This window comes from Rhinatrema bivittatum, chromosome 4 (assembly GCF_901001135.1).
Source record: "Rhinatrema bivittatum chromosome 4, aRhiBiv1.1, whole genome shotgun sequence".
Lineage (NCBI taxonomy): Eukaryota > Metazoa > Chordata > Amphibia > Gymnophiona > Rhinatrematidae > Rhinatrema > Rhinatrema bivittatum.
Genome location: NC_042618.1, coordinates 363563290 through 363583519, shown reverse-complemented (window position 1 = coordinate 363583519; position 20230 = coordinate 363563290). Strand labels below are relative to the sequence as shown.

Below are 20230 nucleotides of genomic sequence, written 5' to 3'. Positions count from 1 at the left end.
TGAGATGAGAAGAGAGGTGACAAGCTGGGCCAGAGAGTGCTGGGTGTTGAGCAACAGGCTGACGAGCAGACCAAGGAGGTGATGCAGCAATCAAGAGATTCAAGAGCTATGATCTGGACATTGGGATCCTCTAACTAAAATAGAGGATCTTGAGAACCACTTGTGGAGGGAGAACATATGTATAAGAGGAGTGCCTGATTAGGAGGCATTCTCTGACTGTACCCAGATTGTGAAAGATATATGCTGGCTTGACTTCCTGAAAAGTCTACCAGGTGAAGCAGTGCCAGAGGTTGTGGTGGATCAAGTATATAGAATGTTGGGGAAAGTCGAGATCATTCGGACACTGGTCAAAGGACATAACAGGACATTAGGGAGACACTGGTCAATGGACTAAACTGAACCGTAGAGAGACTCAACCCTCTGTAGCATATCCCTCGATCCGTAGAGAGACTCAACCTCTCTAGCATATTCCTAGCATATTCCCCGATCCTGATTTAATGCCACTCATCCCACCCCCTCCTCGCTCTTCCTCTCCACCATCCTTCAACCAGATCTTCTCAATCCATCTTTCAGCCTGAGCTTCTCAACCCTCTCCTTCCTCATGGCCACCCGATTCCTCTGGGCCCCACCACGCCCTTTCTATTCCGCTTACCCATAGCAATATTTATTAGATGCCTTACTTTATCGCTTTTCCACTGTTTATGCCGCCCCATTATATTTGTCATTCGTTTTTTGACAACCTGTTTATTTATATTCAGCTGTTATCTATAATGGTTTTATTTATAAATGCTTATTTATAATTATTATTTTTTCTATATTTACCTGTTATTTAATGATTTGACGACTTGTTTCAATGTAACGCCACAGCTGCGACTGTTCTGTTTCAATGGAAACCGATTTGATTTGATATTTTTATCAAGAATGTCGGTATATAAAAATTATAAATAAATAAATAAATAAAGTTATCTGCAATCGCTTCAGAGATATCATAGCCTGTCTTCATCACTTTCCAGTAAAAGACAAATGAATGCGTTTGGCTAGAGGCATGGGAGCTGCTATTTGGAAATATAAGCCCATCCAAATATTCAATGATTGATTCAGCTATTACATTGCAGATTTGCAAAAGCATGCAATCTCTTACTACTACACCAAGGATGGAGAACATTCGATAGAAATGGCTGTACGCATTTGGTATTTCATTCACTATTAGTGGAGCTACTTCACAAGTGCGATCTCTTGAAGAAGCAAAGGTCATTTTACAAAAAGTGAGTATTAAGATGCAGGAGCCAGCGATGGAGACTAAGACCCAGCAATGCCATGAAACATCTAGATGGCAGCGTATTGGTAAAGGTGGAAAACGTCTGAGGAGGAATTCCTACAGTGATTTGCAACAGAGAGACCTTAACACTTAAATTGAGGATATCTTCAATGGGTTGTTGCTTTAATCATATTTAAATATGATCTGTCTAGCACTTGGTTTTGGACACAGGAGTGACCTGTTTGGGTAATAGTAAGAAATGTTGCTGGGATTCTTCCTTGAATTGTTCTTTAGGTTTTGTAATATGTTTTTCTCATTTGAGGTATGGCATATTGGTTGGATGCTGTATGTTTGTAATTGTATACTGTGGGTTGATGCAGCCATCACGGGGTCACATCATTCTTCCTGGTTAGTGCACATATCTTCTTGATATGGGGGTTGGGGAGTGGACGGGAAGGGTAAGGATGTATGTATGGTGGTTTTTTGGTTAAGTGGGCGTTCAAATGTGGGAGTGTTACATTTAGGGGGAAATGGATGATATAAAATTGTTTTGCTTAATGAGCCTTAATTCACCTAGAAAACGGAAACTGTTGCTGGAAGAAGTGAAAAACACTAGGGCCTCTATATTTTTTTATTCAGGAAACTCATTTTAAAAGCAGTGCTGAATATTTATTGAAAAGTAAACAGTATCCAAATATTTTTTTTTTTTTTTGTAATACAATTTTTATTGAGTGATCCTCAGACACAATATGAAACTTTGCCAATCCAATCATTTAAAACTTAAACATGGTGGAGTTGGTATCCTACTTTCCCATTCTTCACAGTACAAATTATTGGATACCAGGAAAGATAAAAAAGGTAGATGCTTGGCTATTAAAATATGCTTGGCTAATATATTACAATGATAAATATTTATGTGCCTAATACAGGGCAAGGGTGGGGTTTTTTTTAATTTGTTTGTTTTTTTAATTGGGAGAACACCTGAGTAATTTTCTGGAGGGCTATGTGGTTTTGAGGAGGATTTCAACTTGACTTTACATAGATCACTGGATAACTCCACATCCCTTCCTGATTTGCTTAAAGCCCAGTGAAACAGTTTGAAGGTTATGACTTCCTCTTGGAGTTTTGCTGATATATGGAGGTTACGCAATCCTTCATGTAGCGTGCACCTTATTCTAGATTAGACTACTACTTTCTTAATTCACTAGGGGTGTCGTCTTGTAGCTCAATGAATATAGGAACCATTATGTGGTTGGATCATAGAGTGTGAGCTCATCTTGCTTCCAAAAGAATCCCTTCCTGCAAAAAGGGGACTGGCTATGCTCCTTCGATTTAAAGGACACATACACTCACATCGAGCTCTTCCCAGGTTACAGGAAGTATCTCAGATATGTGATGTAAAAACATTGCTTCCAGTACAGAGTGTTGCTGTTCGGGCTAGCATAGGCCTCATGTGTCTTTATAAAATGCTTGGCCATGGTGGGAGCATACCTCCACAGGCTGGGAGTGCATGTTTCCCTTACTTGGATGATTGGCTGGTCAAGAGAATCTCTGGCAGGGGCTGATTGGTCCCGTGGAGGAGATCTGCAGGGCTGCGAAGTGGAGTACTCCACACATTCGCATCTCACTACTGTCTGGATAGGAATGGCCAACATGATGATAGGTTCGGCCAATCTGTCCTTCAGAATCTCTTTGAGGTGTAGAACCCAACTCTCCCTGCCTAGGGCCCATTGTTTGGGTTCAGGCTAGCTCCCTCTCTGTTACCAACAGCGCTGTGGTAGTTGTGCCCGATGGCACCTGGTTGGTGCTTGTTGGTCCCCTTGTATGTTGGGGAGCAGCCTGTAGTTAGAGATTCACCCATGTGTGAGGACTACCATCCTGCTTGTCCTAGGAGAAAGCAGAGTTGCTTACCTGTAACAGGTGTTCTCCTAGGACAGTAGGATGTTAGTCGTAACGAAACCCGCCTGCCATTCCGTGGAGTTAGGTTTTTCCTGTGTTTTATTTTAATCGTAATTCTATGATGCATGGTATTGGGATAGTCAATATGCACAAAATTCCAGAAACTTTGACATAAGCTTGCCATCTAATGATGTCACCCATGTGTAAGGACTAACATCCTTAATTTGTTGACTTTTATTTCAAAATATATTCAAGTGGAGTAACAGCAGCCACACTGGTTTAATTATTTTTGAAAAATTGAAATTTCCTTTTGTTTATGGATGCCATATAAATCTGTCAGTAAGGACAAATGCTTAGAATAGAATTACAGATTTATGGGTTGCCGGAGGGTAAAGGAAAAAAGCATTTCGTTTAAATTGTATTTTCTTTTTTCTTTGACTAGTTAGACTTCTCTGGCTTCTGGTCTTCCAGCCCAATTGAAACCCGCTGCAGCTGTCTTCTGTGTCGTCATGACAACAGTGGGCCAAAGCAGAGGAGTCATTGGCCTTCATTCCCCTGGGTATTTCTTCTCCCTCTAGTTCCACCTCTCTTCCCCAGATCCTGTAAGTGCCGGCCAATCAGTGTCTGGATTGAGAGACATCCAGAATCCCCCTACTTCATGGGGGTAGTGAGCACTGTCTCTGCAGCATTCCCAGAAACTAGGGAGGAAGGGGTTGAAGTGTAATTGGAATGGGATTTGTGATGCTTGAACCATACCCTCTCTGAGTCTGGCTGTCAGTCAGTAAAATCTAGGAAACCTGTAACAATACAGAGCTCCTCACAGTTTTCATGACCTGTAAAGGTGGGGCAAAGCTTCAGCAAATTCTGGAGGGATGTGGTTTTGTCTTTTAGATTGCACTGGAATCGCTATATCTTCATTCCAACCTGCTTTAGAGAGCTAATGAATAAATTGGATTCTATCTGTTTGAATGTGGCATCTGGTGCAGTAGCTCATCTGCGGACATTGGCTTTTGTTTATCTGCTCCTGGATGAACAACCAGGTGATGAGATAGGAATTGTATATCCTCTCATGCATGCTGTGCACAGTAAACATGCCAATATGTGAGGACTTTGGGAACATGAACAAAAAAAGTAACGAACATCCTTCCATTTCATTCTTAGAAAATATTGGACCTTCTTTTCTAGAATTCACAAGTAGTTGGCATCCAAGGGAAAGCCTTTAAAATTTAAAATGTTTATTAAAATTGTTTGGATGGAATCAAATCTATGTGGCACATTTCAGGCTCCCCCAAAAACCTCACCAAATCTTATGAAGTAAATAGGCAACATCACACATGTCCTATAAATTTAGGGGCAATTTTCAAAATGATCTCCATGAGGGAAACAGGCATTTCGCCACAGGCAAAATCCCTTTGAAAATTGCCCCCTCCCTTGGGGAAATGGGAAGGTATTTAGGCATGCCTGGTAAAGTGGATGCAGGGATTTCTTTTTGAAATCCCTGTGTGGTCTTTATCCTGTGTACTTTGCACTATATTTGTATTATGTACGTATTAACGCTGGACGCATACTGTAATGGCCTAAGTTATGCTGGAAGTGGTCAGGATTGCTGAGAATAGCAATCCCAGCAGATAAGAGAGGCCACTTTGGGAGGCAATGGCTCTCATGGATTCATCAGGTGCCTCTCACTCTGCCATAATTATATCCCTTATGGCCTCATGTAGGAGACAGACTCTAGTAGGCATTTTTAATTCCTAGAAGGAGCAGGTCTCCTTGTGGTGATCGGTCTTCTGCCTGGCTTTTTGCCAGGCTTAATGCCTGTGAAACCTTTGCTATAAGAGTCCCAGCACATCCCATCTGAACAACCTAACCATAGTATCTTTACTCTCCTCTCCCTTTAGTTCTTCTGACTCCTCACCTGAGTCTCCATGTTCTTCCTATGAGTGAAAGAGTGTAAACCCCCCCCCCCCCCCCCGGGAGCATTCCTCATCCATCCCCATCTTAGGGTCATTTTGCCCCCCACCTCCCATTCCCTGGGGACCTTGGGGATATGATCTAGGATACAACTGCCCAGCTGGAGCTCCTCCTCCTTCCACTGCCTTACTTCTTATCTCCCTGTTTGCTGTATGCATCAGGAGAGAGAATTTTCATTGGAATTCAAACTCTCCTCTGGCTTTGCTCTGCGCTGGTCCCATTGCTCTGGCCTACCACAAGCTCCTTGTCGGTGGCATCTTCCCGATCCGTGCTTCCTCATTTGAGCTGCTGCCCCCACAGTCTCTCCTCCCCCATCAGTTCTGGCACATCTTTAACGTCACTCTTACTGTCCCGGCATAGCAGCCTCTGCGCTCCCAGCCATACCTGCGTTTCTGATGGAGGTTCTGGTGCATCACATGTCACACAGAAGGAGTCTGCAATGGAGCTCTTTCTCCTATTACCACACTGCAGACACTTTCTACCTCTGACCACCATTAGCTGGGCCAAGGGAGGGGGAAATCGAGCTGCTCGCTCTTCCTTTACCACTTTTTTTTTTTGTTGTTTTTTTTCAGTTGAGCTTTATGTGGATGGTATCTCCATTCTCTTATCACCAGGCCCAAATGGGAACTGGATATTAGGGAAGGAAGGACAGCCACCTTGGCTGTCGAGTTTCTGCTCCCTGCAGCTTGATCTATCCTTCCCTAGGGAGACTGACCCATCAACGAGCCTTCGCCCTTCAAGCCTTTTGATTTCTTCCTGCTATCATAGAGCAGCCACCACCAGCTGAAGGCAGACACATAAGGGCCAATGCAATATCAGGTGCTGAGCTCAGCGCGCTGCTAAATGTGCAGTTGGATGCGTGTTTTGGACACGCTAGACATGCACCCAAAGCAATATTGGGATTAGCGCGTCCAAACTGGCATGTAGCTAATAAGTTTCCCACATGCTCATTGCAAAGTGGCAAATTTTAGGCCAGCCCATGGTTAGCCAAAAGGTATACACCATAGAAGAAAGTATAGCGCAATAAAGGTTCATGGATCCTTATTTTAAAGGATTCAATAAATCAAACGAGAAATTGATGAAATCAACATATCCTTCATTTATTAAATAATTTTCTTGCGGACAAATCTTTAGGTCTCCCGACATGGACCGTGTTTCCCCACAAGGGCTGCGTCGGGAGGCACAAAGCCTAATGGTAAAACGGTGAAGTGCGTGACCTGGCAAAGTAGAATATGTTGAATATTGAAGGTCGAAAGCAATGAAAGTGTTGAGCCCTACGGAGGGAATTTGAAACAGCTGAAACAAAAAGGCGATTCAACAAAAACGTATGGCGGCTCCGCAGGGCTCATACTTTTTCGTTGAATTGCCTTTTTGTTTCAGCTGTCACACACGTCACCTTTTTACCATTGGGCTTTGTCCCTCCCGACGCAGCCCTTGTGGCGTGTCAGGGGACCCAAAGATTTGTCCGCAAGAAAATTATTTAATAAATGAAGGATATGTTGATTTCATCAATTTCTCAAGTTTGATTTACTGAATCCTTTAAAATAAGGATCCATGAACCTTTATAGCGCTATACTTTCTTCTATGGTGTTTACCTAACTGTATACCGCTCATCATCTACATTCCTTATTAGTCTAGCCAAAAGGTATGCCATGCTCAAGGGCACATTGAAAAGAGAGAAAAATCCTGCTTTCCATGATTCCTCCTAATAGTATTGGCATTATACTAAGTAGGAGGAACCAAAGAAAGCAGATTTAGGTAAAACAAAAAAAAAGTTTTTGGGAAGAAAAGATTCTGGAGCCCAATATATACACACACAAGATATATGGTCCAGGCCATGTATCTTGAAGTGTATATACTGATAGCGGGAGAAAATGGACACTGGTAGATTGAGCATCCATTTTCCCAACCTGCACTGACAGCCACCTCTCCTGGGTGCCCAATGCCGAGGAGGTGCTAGGGGTGCACAATTTTCCCTAGCGCCTCCTTTTTAGCATGACCCCTAACTTTAAATATTGCATTGTGCGCCCAGGAGAGGTGACTGGGCACACATTAGGAAAATGGGCACTCAACACTGATTGCCCATTTTCTGTGCACAAATATTGCATTGGCCCCTAAATGTCATAAAAAGATGTTCTATGCCTCCACCTGCTGGTGAACAAGCATATCCTACTTATCTGGACCGCTCTGGCAGGGCGAAGAGGAAACATCTTTTAAAATTACCCTTGAGAGGTATTGTTAGTCCAGAGAAAAGGTATCCCCTTATTTTTTTATTGACCTTTTAATTTTCACATGGCTTCAGTAGAAAAGGAAAGCATATTGGAACCAGTTATTTTTATTAATTGGAGCTCTTTGCTGCGGGCATTATTGCTGTTGCAGACTAGTACAGTCTGGACATGACACAAGCTCAGATCTGTGCCTCTATCATCCAGTCCTGTGAGGAATCTTCCAGCATGTGCTTGTCCATTTTATCTCTAATTTCATGCACTATTGCTGTTGAGGAATAGTTACCAAATTCTGGTCCTCAAGAGCCTTCAACAGGTTTGGCTTTCAGAGTAACTAAATTATGCAAATTAACCCTGCTCCTAGGTTTTGCAAATATAGTCCCATGCATATTTCACTGTGGGTATCATGAAAACCTAACCTGGTGGAAGATCTTGAGCAACAAGTTTAAGCATGACTAGTCTAGAGGTAGAACGTTGCACTGTAGCTTGGGGCAGGAGGGTGGGAGAGGGACATTGTGTCTTAATTCAGGATATTGAAGAACGTAATGTTTCTAGCTGCAAAGCAAATCCCGGTTCATGGTCCTTTGATATTTTCCAGATGGAGTTTATTGAAAAAACTTCATTGCCTGCTGAGTGCTATATGGTGCTGTGGGAATAACGCACCTGCAAAACTCAAAACAAGCCATTAAGGTGGAGGAATTGTACTGAGGTTACCATTTCTCTGGTGAAATACAGAACTTTTAGAAAAAGAAAGTGAAAGATTTGGCAAGGATCGCTTTAGCCCAGTTAACTCAGTGTTTGAAATGCTTCCTGTAGATGTCTAGCACCAATCCAGGGCGATCATTCTTTTGCTATCCAAAACTGAACTAGAAAGTACAGATTGTCAGAAATCAATCTGCAAATCACAAGCGCTGATCAGATTGTTTCCAGTTCAAATACTGAAATAGTGTGCAAATGACATGGCATTTCAGCTTCCCAAACTACTCCCGCCGATTGCCTCATCTCTTCCATTAGGGAAATCCACTGCTAAGCAGCTCTGTGTGTTGAGAGAGCAACTGAACAAGAGCTAGAGACTGACAGAAATGTCAGGAAAAGGTAAAGAATAAATTATGTATTTTTACTTTGTGTATGTTTTGAAAATAGGGAGCGTTAAGAAGCTGAGAATGAAACAAATCAAAGGGATGCAAGCAGCGCTGTTGTGGCAAGTTAATGGTTTGAGAATCTATGCGCCCAGAGCCTGGAAGTTGGCAAGAAAATGTCGTATTAGTGAACAGGCGGGCAGTGAGATATCCGGAGTGGTTGGAGTTTAAGGGGCAATAGGTATCATTTCCTTACGGAGATAGTTTCAAGGACATTAAGAGTTGGAGAAGGTAAAAGAAACTCTAAATTAATTTAAACATTTGGTCATTTTCAATATAATATGAAGTTTTCAAGTTGTTATCAATGAGTGAAGTTCTCTTCAATAATCCATTTCCCCTGAAGAAGCTGATCCAGCGAAAGAAGGGCCTTGTTGGGACATATTACAGTATACTAAGAGGACACATCAAAGTGCTGGTTAGGTTACCATGTAAAAAGTATATTTGTTAGTGGTGTGGTGAAAAATAAGGGGAATAGGGAATTTATGACATATTTGTTTAAAAAAAAAAAGTGTTAAAACAAGGAGTATTATTATTGGAGAATCCATTTAGAGAGATTCATCTGTTTAGCAAATGAGACATTAACTTGTGTTTTTATGATTGTATTGTTAGAATAAACGGTTGAGTATGGGGTTATGAATGGGAATGAATGTTTTTTTAAGTGTAGGTGAAATGTAATTGGATGGTATTTACAAATTAATGATGTAAAGGAGATATGTTCAATTAATATAATGAGCAGTGATTTCAAAACATTTTTTTTGTAATGAGTATTTTTGAACAATGTTTTTGTAATAAAAGTATTTTTAATAAGATATGATGTCTGATTTGATAATGAACATTAAGTAATTACCTTTGAATATATGAAGTGTTTTTATCCTACTCTGCATAGTGTTTTTGTTGTAATAATTGATAAGCACAGTTTAATCCTAATTACCTGATTTTTTGTTTTATATATATATATATAGTAGTGTATGAAAAAATAGGCAGAAAATAGTGTTCTACAATGAAACAATATATAATTACAGAAATGAGCCAGTTTGTATCCACACTCTAAAAAAAATTATTTTTTTTTTAACAATTACTAAAAAACATTTTTTTACAAAAAAAAACATGTATAACATCAAATTGAAAATCTTACAAAAAATGAAAGAAAATGTTTTCCAAAGACTATAATCACAAAGAAAATTGCAAGATATGACAGCAGGCGGTCAATCTCAAATGACAGCTGACTTTAATAAAAACATGCCATACTGGGTCAGACCAAGGGTCCATCAAGCCCAGCATCCTGTTTCCAACATTGGCTAATCCAGGCCATAAGAACTTGGCAAGTACCCCAAAACTAAGTCTATCCCATTTTACTGTTGCTAGTAATAGCATAATATGCCTCATAACAGTCCATAGACGAAAATTGGAAATAAGCAATGTTGTAAATCCAGAAATTGCAATGTTTATTCTGTTGCAGTAGATATCCGCAATGGGCGATTCTGAATGTATTATAACCAGGGAAAAATCCTCTTTAGGGAAAACAGCGTTGAGACCAGAAATACAGATCTCACCCTGTTATAGAGTCCATCAAGCTAGGTCGGGAGAACATAGTTGAAATGTCATCTTTGTGAGACTTTCCTCACTCCAAATGACATCAAATCTTCACTGAGGTGTACTCTGCATGAAAAACTGGCCCCTAAACCATCACCAACACTTCACCTCATGCTATTAGCTGGCCCTCCTATAGAAAAATAAATAGTTGCATACTGTGAGGGCCTCCCCAGAGTGTGTGTCTCTCTCTCTCCTCTCCCCAGCCCAGAAATGGCCAAAATGCAATTTGAAAAATTTATTGCAAATTGCGTTACAGCCGTTTCTATCATATTGCACAGCTTAACGCCAGGAAAAAAGGTGTCGTGATTTCCAGTGTTAAAACCGAGCGATAGTGCCCCTCATTTTCACAAATCCTGCCCAAACTCCTCCCTAATCCCGCCCCTTCCTAAAATTTGCATTCACGCCATGTGCTAATGTTGTTGCATGTGTTATGGCATTAACACATGCGTTGATGCCATAATTCCTTTTGATGAATGACCCTATAAGTTAGCCAGATAAGTAGCTCCTGCCCATTATAGTCCCATCCCATCCACCACTTAGCCAACAAACTACTTACCTGGAAAAGTAGTTATCCAGCTAGCTGGCGGCTGCTGAACACAACTGGATATTCAGCCATTGTCATTTAACCAGATAATGAGATACTTACTCAAAATGGGTACACTTCCCAAAGTCTTGAATGTGATGTGCACTTCTGCTGTATGAGTACTATGGAAACTGATTCTTTTTGTTGAGGATCAGAAATGGCTTGATGACTTTTTTTTTTTTCCTTCAAGGTCAAATTCCTGGCACAGAATGAGAATGGCAGGCTGCAGACAGCCCTGGCCAGCAACCTGAAGAGCGCAGTGACAGCAGCATTCCTCATGCTGCCAGAAAGCTTCTCTGAGGAAGACCTCTATCTCCAGCTTGCAGCGCTCTCTTATTTTGGTTGGTACCCAAGTCTTACTTGTAACTGGTTAAAATCATTGCTTTTGGTTCAGGGTTTCTCACAGGACAACAGTATAACCATTATAGCAAACTTATGTGGGTTGTAAGAATTTAAAAGGCTGTTTAGTACCTTTGCATTAGCTGCACACCATTGCATAATCTGTAAGCATAAACCACGCATCAGGGAGTGTCTTAGCACATTTAGGAAAAAGCCTGAAAATTGGATTCAGTGATAATTGGGCACAAACTGATGTTGTGGAAATATTGTCCTGCTGGGACTGCTCCATGCTGTTCAGTGTTTGTAGTTTTGGGGACAGGGACATTTAGGTATTGTAGATAAGTCACCTTGAGTTTTCAATGAAAAAGCATCAGCTAAATGAAAAATAAAATAAAAAATGTACTTAGTTTTATTCCATTTGATATTCCACATTTGCCAGGAAGGCACAAAGTAAATCCCCAATAAAAAAAATAAAATCCTAAAGGAAAAAAATACATATATAAAGAACCTAAAAATAATAACCATGCATAATTCTCGTATCCCAAACCAAACAGGCAGCAAACCCTAACATCGGGGTCTTAAATACAAAGAATTTACTAAATGCCTGTACAAATAAACTTTATTTCCTGGTGGAGAAATAGGTCTTTTCAAGGCACATCTTTTAAGGGACTGGAGTTTGACATCAGTGTAAGATTTAACATAAAAATGGGTGAATATACTCAGAAAACTCCTTGCATGTGTCCAAGAATATCATAGAGCAACAGCCAAAGAAAAATGTTAAGCCAAAATGGCCAGAAGAGCAAGTGTGTTGGTCAGGCTACTTTGGCTTAATGAAGTACTGTTTTATTAGTCTGTTTTTTAAAAGGGAAGAATGCTTATGAGATCACTATGTTTATGAATGTGTGCGTGTTATTAACTTCTGTGCTTTAATGTCCTATCCATGCCAAATTTTCAGTACATGTCAGGGATTTGTTTTGGGGAGTTTTTGGGTCTGCATACATGCACGTCCCAGAAAGTATGTTCCATTAGTTCTGCAAGAACTTGTTTTATTTTGTCACTGCCCTGTGGTATGTTTGCTTGCTTTCTGCAAGTGGCCTTTGAGCACTGTCTTCTGTTGTGCATGATTTGTGTCTGGTAAAAATGGCAGAACATGTTGCAGCACACTAAATGTGGCAATGGGGGTGTGCGAGAGGGTCTTCTAAACTTTTTTTTTCCTCCTTGTGCCCTCACTGGTGAATCCTAGGTTGACTCTGAGACCAGTACCTCCTTCAGAGAGCTGGTTGGGGATCAAGTTCTAGGCTGCCTTCCCTAGCCCTTCTGGTTCCAAGTTGTCTCTTGGACTAGGGGTCTTTCCAACTGCTCATTTGAAGATCCTAAGAGATGTAGGATGAGTCGTGCTGTAATCCCTACTCCCCCCATCTATTAATATTTGCTCTGTTCCTTTGTCTCCTGCTCAGCGTTAGGCAGCTTGTCTCCTATTCTTTCTGCCACATTCCACCAACTTGTATTCCCCTGCCTTTTTTAGCCCTAGGACATGGTTGATTTGGGTGGAACTAGGTTCTAGGATCCTCCTGCTCCTGAAACTCTGTTAGGGACACCCTTTTTCTTTTCAGACAATTTTTTTTTTTTATCTTTGTTCAGCTTTATTTGTACTGCTTTTCTTTGTCCTGGGCCATTGAGACATCTTGTTTTCCCACAGCTGCTTCTTGCTTCAAAGCCTGTGTATGTGCTGAAAATTATGCATAGCCTGTTACAGTGGGACACTGCAAGTGTATATATGATCTGTGGTATACCAATATTTAACACTAAAGATTGGTTCCGAAACTAAAATACTAAAAAGCTTGGGCCGTACCAAATCCTTTTATTGGGCCATATTCACTGGAAGAGGCTGAAGTGGTAGACCTGATTTGCTGAGTCTTAATAACTGATTGAGCTAGGGCCCTAGAAAAAATGTTTTGAGTGTGTTGGTATATCAGAGTAGTACTGTGAAACCTCTGCCACTTGCAGCAACTTGCAGAGCTGTTATGTATATGTTAGTGAATTCATATCTGTCAGGACACTGAAAGCACTTGCAGGAGGCATTGTGGAAAGAAGAGGAGCTTTGCCTATAGCTACTGGTGAGCTCTTGGTGGAGCTTAGTTTGTGGAGCATTTCCTCACTTGCCCAAGAAAATATTGTAGGGACCATAGACTGGCAAGTCAAGGAACTAATCGGGGATACAGAACAAACTGTGCAGGAAAATAGGAAAGTAAAGGCGATGCTCTGTGTATATTAATGATAATGTAACTAATTCTTAGAATTGGCTCTGAAAATATTGACCATGTATTGTTGCTTAGTTCTATCAGAAGCAGAATTGGCGATACAAAATTGAAGAGTGTGTAACCCATCAGTGATGGGGCATCCCTTTATCTCAAGGAATGGAGAAACTAGAATTAAACATGACTTACTGGGGAAGTGCCAGCATGTTAGAATTCTTTGAAGGTGTAAATAAACACATGGATAAGGATGAGCTGGTCTGGAGTGTGTACCTCCTGAGAGAATTTTCAGGATATTTTTAAAAAGTCATGGGATACATGGCAATATCCTGTTGTTGCTTGGTGACTGGTTAAAAGACAGGAAAAGGAATAAGACTAAATGGTCTGTTTTCACTATTTTTCTCTCTCCATTGGGGCATGCTCCAGGGTTCCATACTGGGACTGGTGTTTTAATTTATTGATTAAAGATCTGCAAAAGGGCACATAGAGCAATGTGATCAGGTTTGCATATGGCACAAAATTATTCATAGCAGACTGTGAGGAATTGCAGGGAGGAACTTGCCACATCAGGGAACTGGGCATCTAATGGCAGATACGATTGAATATGGACAAGAGCAAAGTGATGCACATAGGAAAATAACATAATCTTAACCATTTTCAAAAGTATTTACATTTTATGGGCGTGTAGAAAATTGCCCTGAGGGTTGTGAAAGTAAAAGCACCCTCAGAAGCATTTTCAATACTGTATGCATAAATGTACATGTACACGTTTACACCTGCTCCCAAGCAGGCATAAATATGTGCACATTTGCTATGTTGGGTTCTATGTACACTTAATTTTTAAAGCAGACTTATGCATGCAAGTCCACTGAAAATTCAAGCTGAAATCTGTGTTTAATTTACACATGTGGATTTCAGCCCTATGTGGACTATGCACCCAGTACTGGTTCCATATTAGGAATTACCACCGAGGAAAAAGATCTTGGAATCACTAAAGACAATAGGTTGACATCCTCAGCTCAGTGTGCACTAGTATTAAAAAAAAAAAAAAAAAAAAAAAAAAAAAAAAGGCAAATAGAATTTTAGAAATTGTTGAAAAAGGAAAATAGAATAAATTTGAGAGTATCATAATGCTTCTGTATAAGTCTAATGCGACAGCACCTTGAGTATTGTGTTCAGTTCTGGTTACACTATCACTAAAAAGATTTAGCCAATCTAGAAAAGGAACAGAGAAAATGATAAAGGGGATAGAACAGCTCTTAAGAAAAAAGGGACAGGTTAGGTTGTTCAGCTTGGAGAAGAGGCGACAGAGGGGATACTATAGAGCTCTATAAAATAATGAATGGGGTGGAATAAAATGATATGAAACGAACGGGTGGCAGACGTCTTATTTGATTTATATTCTGCTTTTTGGCACTGCATAAACACATTTAAATGTTTTGTTTTTTTCAGCCAATGCATATTTAAGCTGTGGAAATTGTGGTTGGAGGATGTGGTCAAGGTTATTAGTATGGCAGGGTTTAAAAAAAGATTTGGGCAAGTTTCTGGAGGACAGGTCCATTAACAATTACAGGCAGAATGGGGATCACTGCCTCTTATGCTTGAGCATGAGCAGCAGGGAAAGGATCTTTCCATCCAGATCTACTGGCTACTTCCAAGTGACCTGCATTGGGCGTTATAGGAGACTAGATGCTGGGCTCAATGGACTACTGGTCTGAACTAACATGGCACTTCTTTTCTGATACATCCTAAAAAGCCAGTGCTTAGTTACAGCCATGAGGAGGAAGTGTTGTGCTGCACTTTAAAAGAAATATGCAGCGTCTGTTTACTGCTCAGTATTTGCAAAGGGACACGCTGCATGTAGAAAATACCTGTCCTGGTTTGGCAAAAGAATTTCATAGTGATTTTATTTTTAAATGCTTTCAACTGTAATTTCTCTGGAGATAGCCTTACTCTGGACATTATCACAGATTACCTGCTTGGTCCATGCAGTGTGTGATATTTGGCACATGATGTGAACATGAGCTAATGAGAACCAGTGCATGTGAGGTAATTTATGACTCTCATGCTGCCTTGGCTGCTCCAGTGTTCCACGGGAATTGCAGGGGAGCAGTTAAATAACTTCAGTAATAGCTACTTAATCCTAATGTTTGTCTACTGTGCAGTATTCCAATTAGTACACACAATAAGAAATAATTCCCACCTGAATCATTTACATTCTGATTTCAGAAGGAGTACTCCATTACCCTCTGAAGTAAGTGCTTCTACTTCAGCAGGTAATGCTTGAGCTGAGTAGTTGTCTAGAATGACTGTGTAATTTCTAAAAAGAAGAAAAAAAGTATCAGAACTTGCATAGTCCACAAGAGAGGTATAACTAGTAAGTCACTATCAAGAAGTAATTAAAACTAGCTATGTCTGATGAACATGTCTTTTATACTGAAGTCTACTCACATACAATATATTTATATATTTCCAGTTGATAATGTATCCCAGAATGGTGTTGGCTAGTTTGAATTGCTGTATGTTTCCTCTTGCTTGGTTTTTGGTACTGTGTATGGCCGAGTTCAGCATAACAAGATACATGATGTATAGTCCCGGAGTCCCTCTTTAGAGCTGCTTCATTTCAGAGGCAGCAGAATCCTGAGTTTAGTATAATTAGGTTGACAGACAGCCTGGCCTCAGCAGGACTTGTATATGTTTTACTTCATAATCTACCAATGAGTCTCCTGAATTCTTGACTTTTTCCTCTCCCAGGTGCTTCCTGATCTCCATGAGATGAGTCGGAGGCATTAAGCAAAGGGTAGATGTGCTGACTGGTCCATGGAGATGTTGGGCTGAGGAAAACCAGTGATGTGCTGGAAGGGAGTCCCAGGGGCTCCCAGACGTTTTGTTAAACTGGCAAGAGCACCTTGATAAGAGAACCTCAGCACTACTGATCACCAGACATGGGATTTATATAACACACATTAGAACCAGCAGAATACCCACATTACTGGTTCCAACTTGGGCTTGCTATTGGGCTTTAACATCCTATGTGCTAAGATGGTGCGCAGAACGGGGTGATGTTACAATGTCCATATTAAACCAAATGTGACCTTTGTAATCATCTGCATTGTACCCTGTAGTTGGCAGTAACCAGCCTTGAGAAAAAGGACTGGAAAGCAGAGGCCTTGGGTAGTGGGACAAGGATAGGGAGTAGCTATCAATGAAGGCCTTCTTCCCTCATACTCCTTCCCTTCTTCCCCCTCCCCCCCCCCCCAATCTGAAATGGAAATGAAAAAAGGGCTTCTGGGTCTTGACCCCCTTCACCAGCCGTCAAAGAACAGTGAATGGTGACCCAACACCATTCTGATTTTGGTGCTGAGCTGGGCTTGTAGGAGGGAAACCAATTGCCTCTTCCTGGCGAAGAACAGTAGCTTCTTGTAGAGGCTCAAATATGCCTTTATTGGGGGAAGACATCGTCACCCCCACCAGCAGCCCTGTACAGCATTATTTTTGAAGAGGGGATAAGGACCTGGAGGTCCTTTTCTGTTCATGCGGTTTTTTAATTTGGAAGTTCAGATAAAAGACGTAATGTCAAATAAAATAAACCTTCAAACAGGAGTCCCTCAGGGATCAGCCTTATCGGCCACCCTATTCAACATATACTTACTACCGTTATGTCACCTACTAGCGGGTCCAAGCATCTCACACTACATTTATGCTGATGACATTCAAATAATCTTACCCATTGAAGACACAATTGAAAAGACACTGAACATAGCAAACATGTATCTGGACATCATCAAGCAATTACTAAACCAGATGGAATTAGTGATTAACATAGAGAAAACAGAATTCCTACTCTTGGAATGCAAAAACATTGAAATCATCCAAAACCCTATCATACTCAAAAACAACCAAAAAATTAAACTTACAGAGAAAGTGAGAAACCTCGGAGTGATAATTGACACAGAACTTAACCTAAAACAACACATATCATTAAAAGTAAGGGAAGGATACGCCAAACTCATGACCCTTAGAAGACTAAAACCTCTACTTAAAAAAAAAACAAACTTCCGTTCAGTGTTACAATTTCTAATTTTCGCTAGCACTGATTACTGTAATGCCCTCCTACTTGGATTACCATACACAACGATTAGACCACTCCAAATAATGCAGAACACGGCTGCTAGAATTCTAACTAGTAAAAGAGACCACATCACTGAAACCCTAATGGATTTACACTGGTTACCCATTGAGCAAAGAATACATTATAAAACCCTATGTACCATACATAAATTAATACATGATGAAAAAGCCGAATGGCTGAATACAGCCCTCCGCGTACACGTCCCTAACAGAAACCTGAGATCAGCAAATAAAGCTTTACTAACCATACCCTCAATCAAAACAGCTAAACTAACCCAAGTAAGGGAGAGAGCGCTTTCCTTAGCTGGTCCTATGCTATGGAACGCCATGCCTGTCGAGATCCGCTTACAAAGAGACATCAAAACATTCAGAAAACATTTAAAAACGTGGTTATTTAAACAAGCATAGAACAAAGAGAAAGTAGAGTAGAGCACAGGGAAAAGAAAAGCGATCTGCAGAACACTCAAACACACTACCCCAATCTACACGGGTATATATTCTATTTGTATTTGTTAAATATGTTTTTTAAATATGTTCGCTCAACATCACAGAATAAGTTTGTATAAGCTCTCAATTTTTTTAAAACCTGTTACAACAAGGAATGGACATGATATAACACATCCAATTATGAGTATTTATTTATTTATTTATTTATGGTTTTTATATACTGGACTTCGTAGGATAACATCAGTTCGGTTTACATTATAACTTCAAAAACAGCAAAACAGAGGCTTTACATAGAACTTAGAGGAAAACAGTGAATAAAATAAAATTAAATAAACTATATAATGAACAAGGCTTAAATAAAGAGACTTAAATAGTGAATATAATGAACTATATAATGAACTATGTTACCGTAAAGTCTTGGCACTTGTTTAGCGATATAATTTATTATCTGTTTCCAATATAAATATTTGTGCCTTATTGTAAACCGTTATGATGGTACCTATCTTAATGACGGCATAGAAAAGTTTTTAAATAAATAAATAAAATAAGCATCATAGGTATTGACGCTGTATAGTACATCCAGCATTAATACCTAATGAGTCTATAGTAATTTAAATTTTATTATGCTCTCATTTACTTGTGTTTTAGTGTTACAATTGGGAAACGGGAGGTAATGTGTATGCAAGGAACGAGCGTTAAACGATGCTCATACTTGGGTGTTAGCACTAAGCTCCATCACACCATGGAACACTTACAGGCTGATGTAATACAGTTCGTTCAGCTGAGCACACTGTTTAACCTGTGGTTGGATGCATGTTTTGGACATGCGTCCACACCCTGTTATGCCATTAGGGGATTAGCGCATCCAAAACGCACATAGCTAATAGCACTCATTGCATGCAAATGCATTTGATGATTTTAGATTTAGATTTTATTAATTTATGAATAGCCCAACACAAAGAGGTCTAGGCAATGTACAAAGGAGCATTCATAATAACATGTAGAAACAGAATAAAACAACCAAAAAGGCTATTGGTTATTCTCCACAGATTCCCCCCGCCAAAAAAAGTACACCTGATACGCCCATTTTTACCCTCAGAAATTAATGCCTGCCCAGAGCAGCTGTTAATTTCTGATCAGCCCAAAAAGTGTACAGAAAAGCAGAAAATACTGCTCTTCTGTACTTCCTCCATCTTAATATCACCACGATATAAAGTCAGAGGAACAAAAAGGATGAAAATGTTAAAGGTGTGCCGGCGGACAGGTTAGGAAAAGGGAGGCTCAATCAATGAGCATCCATTTTTCTAACCCGTGGCCGTGCACAGGTTAGGAAAAGAGACGCTCGTAAAATTGAGCGTCCGTTTTCCTAACCTGCTGACAGCCACCTCTCCTGGGCGCCCACTGCCAAGAAGGCGCTAGGGACCCACGTTTGTCCCTAGTGCCTTTTTTTTAGCGCGACCCCTCATTTAAATATTTGATTGCGTGCCCAGGAGAGGTGGCTGGTTGCGCGTTAGGAAAGTGGGCGCTCAAGGCTGAGTGACAGTTTTCCGCGCAGATTTATTGGATCTGTCTGTTAATGTTTTGTCATCCGTAACATAAGAACATGCCATACTGGGTCAGACCAAGGGTCCATCAAGCCCAGCATCCTGTTTTCAACAGCGGCGAATCCAGGCCATGAGAACCTGGCAAGTACCTATAAACTAAGTCTATTCCATGTTACTGTTGCTAGTAATAGCAGTGGCTATTTTCTAAGTCAACTTAATTAATAGCAAGTAATGAACTTCTCCTCCAAGAACTTATCCAATCATTTTTTAAACACAGCTAAACTAACTGCACTAACCACATCCTCTGGCAACAAATTCCAGAGTTTAATTGTGCGTTGAGTAAAAAAGAACTTTCTCCGATTAGTTTTAAATGTGCCACATGCTAACTTCACGGAGTACCCCCTAGTCTTTCTATTATCTGAAAGACTAAATAACCGATTCACATCTACCCATTCTAGACCTCTCATGATTTTAAACACATCTGTCATATCCCCCCTCAGCCATCTCTTCTCCAAGCTAAAAAGTCCTAAGCTCCTTAGCTGTTCCATTCCCCTTATCATTTTGGTAGCCCTTCTCTGTACCTTCTCCATCGCAATTATATCTTTTTTGAGATGCAGCGACCAGGAGCCGTGGAGCGATATAGAGGCATTATGACATATTCTGTTTTATTCACCATTCCCTTTCTAATAATTCCCAACATTCTGTTTGCTTTTTTGACTGCCGCAGCACACTGAACCGACGATTTCAATGTGTTATCCACTATGACGCCTAGATCTCTTTCTTTGTTGGTCGCACCTAATATGGAACCTAACATTGTAACTATAGCATGGGTTATTTTTCCCTATA

At 40.4% G+C, this 20230-nt stretch overlaps 1 protein-coding gene across 2 annotated transcripts in view; it reads left to right on the top strand.

The window, feature by feature from the left end:
* TAMM41 (TAM41 mitochondrial translocator assembly and maintenance homolog) overlaps window positions 1-20230 on the top strand; it is a 127536-nt gene that overhangs the window by 30012 nt on the left and 77294 nt on the right. For both annotated transcript variants that reach the window (XM_029600781.1, XM_029600780.1), the window contains exon 4: window positions 10859-11009. In XM_029600781.1, coding sequence (XP_029456641.1) covers window positions 10859-11009 — 151 coding nt within the window. The remainder of the gene's footprint in view (window positions 1-10858; window positions 11010-20230) is intronic.